This window comes from Micromesistius poutassou (assembly GCF_964030765.1).
Source record: "Micromesistius poutassou genome assembly, chromosome: 14".
Lineage (NCBI taxonomy): Eukaryota > Metazoa > Chordata > Actinopteri > Gadiformes > Gadidae > Micromesistius > Micromesistius poutassou.
In genome coordinates this window covers 8,970,353-8,980,608 of record NC_140284.1, presented here as the reverse complement: position 1 = coordinate 8,980,608, position 10,256 = coordinate 8,970,353, and the positions used below count along the sequence as shown (strand labels likewise).

The 10,256-nt window shown below is 49.7% G+C and overlaps 1 protein-coding gene across 1 annotated transcript in view; it reads left to right on the top strand.

Annotated features, from left to right (window-relative positions):
* Positions 1-2,806, top strand: part of cog3 (component of oligomeric golgi complex 3) — a 14,388-nt gene extending 11,582 nt beyond the window's left edge. The window contains exons 15-20 of the mRNA XM_084478933.1: positions 48-54; positions 155-334; positions 536-611; positions 793-920; positions 1,368-1,466; positions 1,688-2,806. Coding sequence (XP_084335059.1) covers positions 48-54; positions 155-334; positions 536-611; positions 793-920; positions 1,368-1,466; positions 1,688-1,717 — 520 coding nt within the window. The 3' untranslated portion in view covers positions 1,718-2,806. The remainder of the gene's footprint in view (positions 1-47; positions 55-154; positions 335-535; positions 612-792; positions 921-1,367; positions 1,467-1,687) is intronic.
* The last annotated feature ends 7,450 nt before the right edge of the window (positions 2,807-10,256 follow it).

The following is a 10,256-nucleotide window of genomic DNA, read 5'->3' as shown; positions in this document are numbered from 1 at the left end:
TTTGATAGTAACCCCTGCTCAGGCAAACGACACTTGATACCATAAAGCTCTTGCGTGTGTGTGTGTGTGTGTGTGTGTGTGTCCCTCCCTCCCATCTCTCCTCCTCCTCCTCCTCCTCCTCCTCCTCCTCCTCCATATGTGTTCCTCCCTCCCATCTCTCCTCCTCCACCTCCCCCATCTCCTCCTCCTCCCCCCCCAGGGGACCCCTGAGATCAAGGAGCACTACATTGACTCTAAGAAGGATGTGGATCGCTACCTGAAGCTGAGCTGTGAGCAGTTCATCCAGCAGCAGACTCACATCTTCGTAGGAACCCTGGAGGAGTTGCTCACCAAGGTAGGAGGACCTGACCTTCAGCGCGTGCGTCAGTGTGATTTCTGTAACGTTGTAGTTTTGGATAATGAGCTGATCACAGGGAAGTGTCACATTTCCCTGGGGAGAATGTCAAGTCGGGGGCCGATCGATTGGGGGGGGGCCGCTCTGTGCAGGGGTTATGGATTGACGTCGTCTGAACGGTGTAGTTTTGTTTGCGCTCAGGTGGCGGCTCTGAAGACCATGGCCATCGAGGGCGGGCCCACGTACAACCTGTCCCAGCAGCCCTGGGCCCAGCCAGGTACCCCCCCCCCCCCCCACCCCCCCCTCCGACCACACCGAGGTGTCGGCGGCCTCGTAACTCAAGAGGCCCGGCGCGGCGCACACAGCCGTCATATCACTCTCTGTGTTTTATAGTGTTTGCGTCGGGGCGCTTTCCCTCCCCCTTCCTCTTATGTTCACATCCTTCTTCTTGTTTGCAGCCAAGATCAACGAGATAGTGACGGCGACCTACCGCGTGATGAAGGGCAAGCTGCCGGCCACTCTGCAGAGCATGTCTCTGTACCTGGCCAACAAGGACACCGAGTTCATCCTCTTCAAGCCCGTCAGGGTGGGTGTCCTGAGACCACTTAATCCTGTGTGTGCGTGTGTGTGTGTGGTCGGTCTCCGCTGATGTCTTTGTCCTCTGCTTTATTCCTCGTCCAAGTGGCGGCTAAGTGAAGCTCGACGAGAGAAACTAATTTACATGGTTGACATGGCAACAAGATCATGTGAGGGGTGGGGGCCGGTGCTAAAATGCATTATTAGGCATTTATTTTCTCTAATTCCAGTCATCAGCCCACTTTGTTTTGATTTAAATTGTGTTTTGATTGAGTCTCACTGTTCTCATGCGAAACAGGGGCCCCAACAGACGCACAACCGTGAGACTCAATCAAAACACACTTTAACCACAACAAAGTGGGCCGGGCAACAACCGCTGATTGCGGCTTTGATGACACAATCAAGTTGTTTTTGTTTTTTTGTTTTTTGTTCTTGTTGTGGTGGTGGTGCCCTCCAGAACAACATCCAGCAGGTGTTCCAGAAGGTCCACGCCCTGCTGCAAGAGGAGTACAGTGGGGAGGACCTCCAGATCATCGCCTGTCCCTCCATGGAGCAGGTGAGAAGACCGCCGCCGCAGCCCTGCCCTTGAAGCCCACTGCTTAGGAACACACACACGTCCCACCGCACGCGCGCACGCGTCTCGCCACAAGCACGCACACACAGACACACACAGACACACACACACTCTGACCTTCAGATTTTTATAAGTCTGAGGGAGCGGTGGGATTTGCGTGCTAACGAGCGTCCCCCCACACCCCCCCACCCCCGTCTCCGCAGGTTAATCTGCTGCTGTCGGTGAGCAAGTAGCCGGCGGCGTTGCAGCCGTCACGTAGCAACGCCCAGTGATCGGGGGGCGGCCCCCCTCTGTCTCTCCAGCCTCTAGACACCGGGGAGGGGTGGGGGGGTGACGATGACGAACGCGGGCGGTGATGAAAGACGACCGGGCGGAGCGGCGAGAAGGACCCCGACGAACCCCACGGACGCGGCCGGGGGGTCGGTGTTTCACACGGCCAGGCCGCGCCGTCGGCCAGACGCAGACACCGCCGTCTGTGTTTCAGTTCCGGTCGGGGAGCTCGACCGCGGCGTTTGTCTGGGGGCCCGGGGGGGGCCGGGACGCTACAGGAAGGAGACGTCTGCTGTGTGGGCGGGTTCTCCTTTGATGGGCAGTGGGTTTTCTTTTTGTTGTTGTTTTTTTTTTTTTCCTCTGTTCCGTTTTGAAATGTACTTTGACAGTATAACAATATTGGGAAGGAAAAGGGAAAACTAGAGTAAGTAGAGGGTCGACGGGGGCCGTGGCTCGGCTGAATCGGGATAGGACAACAGCCCTCAAGCGGGCCCCTAATAGAAGCTCAGAGGGCTCTTCATCAGGCGGCCCCGCTAATGGAGAACAAGGGGTTCGCGCCGCGACCGCCCGCCCGCCGCCTAATGGATTCAGGGGCTGAAGGAGACGCCGCCGCCGTGTGTGGCCTTCTCTCCTGTGTAGCCCATCTGGAGAGAGTTCTGAAAGGATCCCGTTCAACCGGCTCTCATGACCCATCACCGTGTCACTGTTACCGGGCTTTGTTCATCTGTTTTCCTCCCCGTCTGAATGTCCGTTCCGCTGAAGATTATGAAGATGATGTTTGTTTGTTTTTATGTTTTCTACATTTTTACGTGTCCTGCTTCGACCGATCTGAACGGGGCTGGGGAGTGGATCTTCTGGAGGTTTTTGCACTCCGATCGCAGCTGAAGAAATGATGAATAGTTAATGTTTGGTTTGATTGGTTTCTTTTCTTATAGGAAAGAGAAGTTTAATATAAAAGCGGCATTATTGACCTGGCCTCTGCTATGTAAAGTGGTGTATATACTCAAACTATTTATGAAGCCTTTTGATTAACAAACCCCAAAAAAGTTGGAGCAACGTGTTGTCTGCGTCTTTTGTTTTCCATGAAGAAAGATAATTACATCGGAAACATCTCAGAGCAGTTAGCCATAATAAGTTTTCCTACGTACACACCAGGTATACAAATCTGTTGGCTCATCCAGGAAACACCAAATCCATGTTGCATCATCTGACCAAGAAGAACATATTGACCTTTGACCTTCCCAGAGGAGGCCACCTTTTGACAGGCAGTGGTGAGGAACCGGGAGCTCTGGAGCAAGGCAGACTTCTGCCCTAGATGGCCCTTTATGTCTGGTTTTAAGCCTTCAACTTTGTTCACCTGAGACAGCAGCACCACAGTTACAAGACCCCAACAAAAAATTAACTTGGGTGTAGACGCTGTCTTTGGGTACAGCACAGCAATGCAAAGCCTAGCTGCCACATTGAGGCTTCTTACAGGAGAGAATGGCACCGCGCTGCTACTTAACAGAGCAGACGCTGCTTTGATCCCAGCCCTTACATAATGCATCATCAGGAGTCTGCACCCTATTAAATACCGGCTATATTTATTGATGCAGTGAGAGAAGTCGGGGTGCATTGGAATCCAGGTGCTTATTATGCACTCACTACCCCCCCAAGCTCAGTACCTCGGCCGGCAGAATGTCCTGCAATTAGCGGTTAACCTCCCGTCATGCTGCGGTAATTCAATGAGCTCTGTGATAACGGCGTTAGCTGACACCAGACATCTCCAAAGCTTCACCCCCACGCTGAGCCGCGCTGTATTCCCCCAAGACCTGAGGTGGAGGTGGAGAGGGAGGGTGTAGATGTTCTGCTGCTGCTGGTCGTCTCGCCAGCTCGAGCGTCGCCTTTGAGCCCCTGAGTCGCTGAAGCAGCAGCAGGCGAGTCGATTCAGGCTCTGGTTCTGTGAGAGGACAGGAGGAGGAAGAGGAGAGACGGGGGGGGTTCACCCTGTGAGAGGAGGAGGAGAGAGGTTCACCCTGTGAGAGAGGAGGAGGAGGAGAGAGGGGGGTTCACCCTGTAAGAGGACAGGAGGAGGAGAGATTGGAGTTCACCCTGTAAGAGGATGGGGGGTACAGTTCACTCTGGGGGTGAGACACTGGGAGTTTCTCAACCCCAGACTTTCAGCTGCTTTCCCCCTGCCTTTGTCTGCACCATTTCTACCTCTAATCTAGGGGGATGATAGTTTGGCAGTGGGGGGGGGGGGGTCTGACTCCCAGCCTGGAGAAAGGTTCTGGGTTCAAAGTCCACCGTCTGTCTGTAGGCAGCCTTGAGCAAGGCACCCTAATGGCCTACCTGCCTCCAACAGGGCACTCTGAGTCACCGGATGAAAGCGACTGCTGAAGGGCTCAGTGGCAAAGGAAGCAGTCAAATGAAATGACGTGAAATCACCCATACCTGCACCTCTACCTTCCTTAACGCCGTCCATCTGAGACTCACTGTACGCCACTTGTTTAATCACTTGGCTAATGAAATGATGGGATCTGGTTTGAATGAACCCATAATCACACCAAGCTGGTGTGTTTTGGGCACAGAGTTTAAGGTTTTCATCGCCCAGGACCACGCACGAGAAGTTGTCACGACAACAGCACCGTATCCTTGGCTGACGGCTTTAAACCGCTAAGGTGAACAGCGAAATGTTTAACAACAAAGTGTTTAACACAGTTTAATGGCACTGATCGTTTAGTCATAGCATCTGGAAGGTTCTGTCCAGACTCCTGGACCAATAATTCTGAGGGTTACAGTCAGTCCACATGCAAACGAAAGGCAGAGACTTCTTATAACTATGGGGAATGTCATACATTTGGTCAGTGTAAGCGATATATTTCCATATTTCGGAGTCTTTTTTCTCATAAGGAGTTTGATCCACCTGGTGTCACCCAGGGAGTGATGTGTCTTCCTGGCAGCCCAGTGGGCTTCGTGAGAGACGGCAGCATATGGCTTCACCACGGCGGCGTCAAGGTGTTGTGTTGTTAACTTAATTAAGGCATCAGGACAAGGAGGTGACAACACCTGATCTCCAGACGCCTCTCCTCTGCTTTCTCTGCAGCAGACTCAGAAGATGAAAGCCAGATTCTAGTCTTTATCCAAATGTTTCCACCCTGCTCCAAAGTTGTTCTCCCTGTTTCCTTTGAAACGCCCGATTCCCCCAATATTATGAAAGACCCCAGTGGTGGTTGGTTTCAAAAAGAGCTGCTTTTTTTTCATCTTTTGTGATTTCTTTTTTTAAACGGCAACGAATTCAATCAGGAAACATTAAATGACGGAACCTGACAACAGACGAGAGGGACTCCAACCTTTTGATCTAACCGCCACCGGGTCGCTATCTGTGAGGATTTCTTCAGATAGGCGAACGGGCCTACGGGCGAGACGGCTGATAACGGCCATGACATCGCGCGTCGGGTGGAACACAGATGAAAGCGCGCGGGGCCGATGCGTGGGAGGCCCCGTAAAGGTCATGCATTTCCATATATAATGTGTTGTAATGCCATGTGCACCGCTGCACGCAGAAACACACACGGGTGGAAGGTAGTCAGGATGGTAGTGGATGCATGTCTGGTGTTCAGAAATGACTCTGTATGTGTGAGCATCTCACTTCATCCTGTGAATTTGTCAAGCTGTTGGTTAACCGGTATGTGTGGACACTGGTTAGTGTGGTGATGGGGAGGCCTCGTGGGAAATGTCCAACAAGCTGACGTTGGTGGCTCATCTGATGTGTTGTTTAGATCAAGAGGAAAAAACATTGTAGCCAGCATTTACATTGCAAAAGGCCACGTTTGTAGTTTGTTTCGTGTCTCTCTCTTTGTCGTCTCTCTCTTTGTCTACATTACCTCTGAAAGGTCTCAGTGACCGAGATTAGAAACCACGTTTGAAGCATTGCGTCAACCTTCCCAGATTGTCCTCAACGCTTCATGGAGTCCTTCCAATTTGAAACCATGCGGAGAAGGAGAAAAAAACGGCATGTTTTTCCAGTTTACCCTGTCTAGATTAGTTAACGATTCTGCGGTTTCTCCCAGCCAGCCGTGGGAGTTGGAGGGGCCTTGTTGATTGAATCCAGCACTTCATTACCTAGGGATGGCTCGCACTCAGGCTTCATGTTTTTAGAGGGGCTCTGGGGGAGGGGGAGGAGAAGGAAGGGAGGGAGGGAGGGAGGGGGGGTGACAAAGAGTTTCATATTTTATTTAATTCTCTTTGAGGTAACTTATGCCTCATGAATAAGTCAACATTCTGAAACTCCATATTTCAGGATACAGTGCCATAACATTTTCCAGAAAAATAAAACTGTCATTATGATAATGGTCGCCATCCATTGGAACACTAATTCAAAATTACTTTAGCATCGGGATAATGGCTTTTAAAAACACTTAACAGATTCCCGGGGATGCAGATGGTGTATATAACCTATTATTATCATCATTTTATTTGTTGGTTTGAAGACTGGATGTCAGCGGCCATAATCGAATAAACACAGTCAGAGGACCCCTATTCCTCTAAAGGTTGGAGCAATTTCTGTCGGAAGAATATGATTATCCAATTTTGCCAAAGGGAAGACAGGAAGCCATTTCAATTGGAAAACCATCCTGTGGGTTTGCTGTTCGCCCTCTGGGTACATCAAACGCCGCCCACATGCCCCGATGGGATCGATGTCCATACGTTCTGGGGCCGTTTCCTTTTGATAATCGCAGTCCGTAAATAGAGAAGCCCCGCTAGGCTTGATCGTATAGGTCCATGGCTTGAACCGATTTTAAAAAAGAGATGCTCGCCATTAGCCTAAGCAATTCCATATGTTTCCATTTTAGACTTTGAAGAACGTTAAATACACCCAGATCTATCCTCTCCTTCATGCGTGGTACCAGTTTGGACGATGGCGCTGAATGGAGGGGAGGCTCAATGCTTCATGTGAGTTAACACCGGCATGAAAGAAGTTTAAACAAGTGAACAGCCTTTTCATCCGGCGGCGTGACCTCGATTACTTAGATCTCTCTAGCGTTTTAAAACACTCGAGCACCGTTTGGAGAGCTCCGTCCTCCTCTCCACCCACCAACCTTCAGCTGAACACCTGTCTGTCATAAAATCAATCCTCTCGTCTCTCGACGAGCCATGAGCGGCCGTGGATTACAGCGATTTGGAGGAGGTTTTAGGACATACACTCACCTTTTTGAATTCCATGGGAACCGCAGCCTTGAGTGGCCTGGTGCTGCTATCGGTTACTAAATCGGTTACTAAAACGGTATCCGGAGACTCCCTGGTAATATCTCACACCATAAAAGCACAGCAACCTAAAGTGCAATAATATATTGAAAACAAATCATTGTCTGCCAGGGCATATAGTTCAGCAAGACAGCAAATTGTTTGCCAAGCAGCACAGGCTAGCATACTTTGAGGTTGGCGGCGCATTGATACTATAACAGAATTGTTATACTATAACAGAATTGTTATACTATTCGTGCGTTTGTAGGGACGCGGCGCTGTGCTATCAGAGATGACATGTGGGCAATGCACTCCTCTCAACTCTCAGACACACTACTTTGGTTCACTTTGTGTGGAAAACATTGACGGTGGAGGGGAGTGGGGCCAGCTGCATTCATTTGTGTAATCAAAGCTCTCCCCTATACCTCTGCTGGCTGCACTGCCATCGTCATCATCATCATCATCGACAGCGCTGTCGTCTGCACAGAATGATTTGCTCCAACAACCAGGTGTGTGTTCAGTGTGGGAAACTTGACTCACAGGGTGAACACAAAGCAGGCCGTGTGTGTGTGTGTGTGTGTGTGTGTGTGTGTGTGTGTGTGATGTTGTACAGTAGGCCTAAAGCAGAGGTTTTGACTGCCTGACATGGTTTGATTCAAACACAGAATCCTTTGGAGGTAATTAAAAGAGGAGTGTAATATGTGCATGCATTGCTGTACCCTAGCAACTGCTCAGCGCTGAAGTGAATGAGTGGTTCCACTGCAAGTGGCACAAAGGATATTTTCATTTCTACATCTGTACCAATGCAACAAAATATTGGAAGTAGAAATGTCAGAAGCATTGCACTTATGCCTGGAAATGTTTGCTAAAAATATATTAGATGCATGTCTATATATAACCTCAACCAATTGAAATGAAGGGAGCATTTCTCCCCCTTTTGCTGAAACTACATTAGAAGAGTGCATGGAAGTCAAACTATTGATTCTGCTAGAATTTCCAATAGAGCTCCAGGCTGAATTATGCTCTCAGTCTGTTTATTGAATGCCAGTATATTATGGATTAATTTTTCATAAGGCCACTGTAAAATGGAGAATAATAGCAGAGTACATCAGAGAAGGAGCACCATGCATGTGGGACCTTGTCTCTGAAAGGCCGGGCTGGGTTCATAAACGGCCGACCATGGGGAGAACCGTCAGTAGGAACCATGGTTCAGTTAGAATTGGAAGATAATCAGATTATCTCAAAGGTGTTGGAAGTAAGATTTTGTTCCTAAAATCTTGCTCTGTTCCGCTCTCTATTTCAATTTCACGAATCGTACCTACAGCCCCTTTAATAACATTTATAATACAATTTATTAATATATATTTACAATATCATTAGAGTCATAGCATAATTGCCAAAGTCATATTTGAAGGTTCATCTTGTATTTAGCGTCAAAAATACCTAGATGAGGCACAGTGAAGGAGCGTAGAGTTAGGTTGGATATCACAATTTGGCCAAAATATGACTTCGGCAATTATGCCATGAGGCTAACAATATAATATTTTTTATCCTATTGATAGAGCCCAGCTAATACTCGGTGAGAGGGTGAAATCTTCCTCTGTTAAATGGTCTTGCGATGAGCCTACTGCCTGGATCTCATTCAGAGCACCTCCTGCTCCTCCTGCTCCTCCTCCCCCTCCTGCTCCTCCTCCTCCCCCTCCTGCTCCTGCTCCTTCTCCTCCTCCTCCCCCTCCTGCTCCTCCTCCTTCCTTTCCTGCTCCTCCTGTTCCTCCTCCCCCTCCTGCTCCTCCTGCTCTTCCTCCCCCTCCTGCTCCTCCCTGTGGGCCGGACAGCCCCGGCTCCTCAGTGGCGTGGGTTTGAGTGGCGGTGCGACCCACAGGTCTTCATGGGGGCCGGCGCAGCGTGGAGCTGCTCGCTCTTCTCTCGGAGCTATCTCTGCAGAACATCTGGAGCCAGCGCCTCCTCCTCCTGTCGCTCTCCGGATACACGCGCCGCCTGGATTAAAAGGTAATAAGGCGACGGCGGCGGCGTGACGTCACGTCGTCACCGTCAGAACAAGGCGGTTTCCTCTGGGTTCATTATGCAGACAGTTGGTGTAGCTCAAACTGTTTCAATAACACAGGCGAGAAACCCACTGCAACACAAACCATTAACACCGAACAGATTCATTATTAAATGAACACTGTCTGTTCTTTTAATAGTAATAATAATATTTGGACATTTCTGACGCTTTTACCCAAACATCAAGCGATAAAGATCCTCAATGAGGGGTTGAACGTCACACTCAAGGATGTGATATTGTGAATGTGGGATTTGATATGTGAACGTAGGATGTTGTATGTGAATGTGGTATTGGGGAAACATTGGGAATCGAACCCAGAGCCGCACAGGCCCCGGGTTGGGGGTGAGGCGCATGAGGGGAGCGGTGGCGGGGACGCAGCGCTCGCTGCTGAGCCGAGGCCACTGCCCTCGGAGGGCGCCGCATCTTGCGATGGCAGGGCGGGCCGCCGCGAGCCCCCTTCACCCTGGGGATGCCGCGAGGAGATTAGCGCTAGCTAGGCTAACCTGTACGCGGTGGCTTCACCGCTGATTCATTAGCCTGAGTTCACTTTATTTATTTGCCTCGACTCAAAGTGTCAAAATATGTTGTATATATTTAAATTTGGGGACGATTATTGCTAAAATCTCTTTGAACACATGCCACACTTTGGTGCTAAATCGATTCATCCTCTTAACGTTTGCTTAATCTTTTTCTCCGTTCCGGGGAACGATAATAACGGTATTTAGATAAACGGTGGCCCAATTACCAGATCAGTCCGTTGGGACGCTGCCGTGTACGTTGGTCTTTGTTGGCGGGAAACGTCTTTCATGTTGGGCTTCGCGGTCCCCGTTGTCAAAGAGAAAATAAGTTGCCCGCTTCTGCCGAGGAGATTATCATTATGTCTGCGTCTCCAGAGGGGGAACTTTATCTATTACCGATCATTAACGGGCTGCTAACTGTTATCCGAGGACCGTATGTTCACACGCTCATTAAAGGGGTGACCCAGGTTGGAATGAATTCACTGATTTGCTTCAACGGACACCAAACACTTCTCATACGGTCTGGGAGTAAAGACATTCTCCATCTGGGTTCTACTTCTCCTCCATCTCATGTTGTCGTCGTGCTACGATACGACCACATAAAAACTACCAGACTGCAGAGAATTATGGCAGAAATTGGCCAATACTAGATTTAGGCTATCGTACAAAAAGGAGCGATCTTTGCAGCCATAG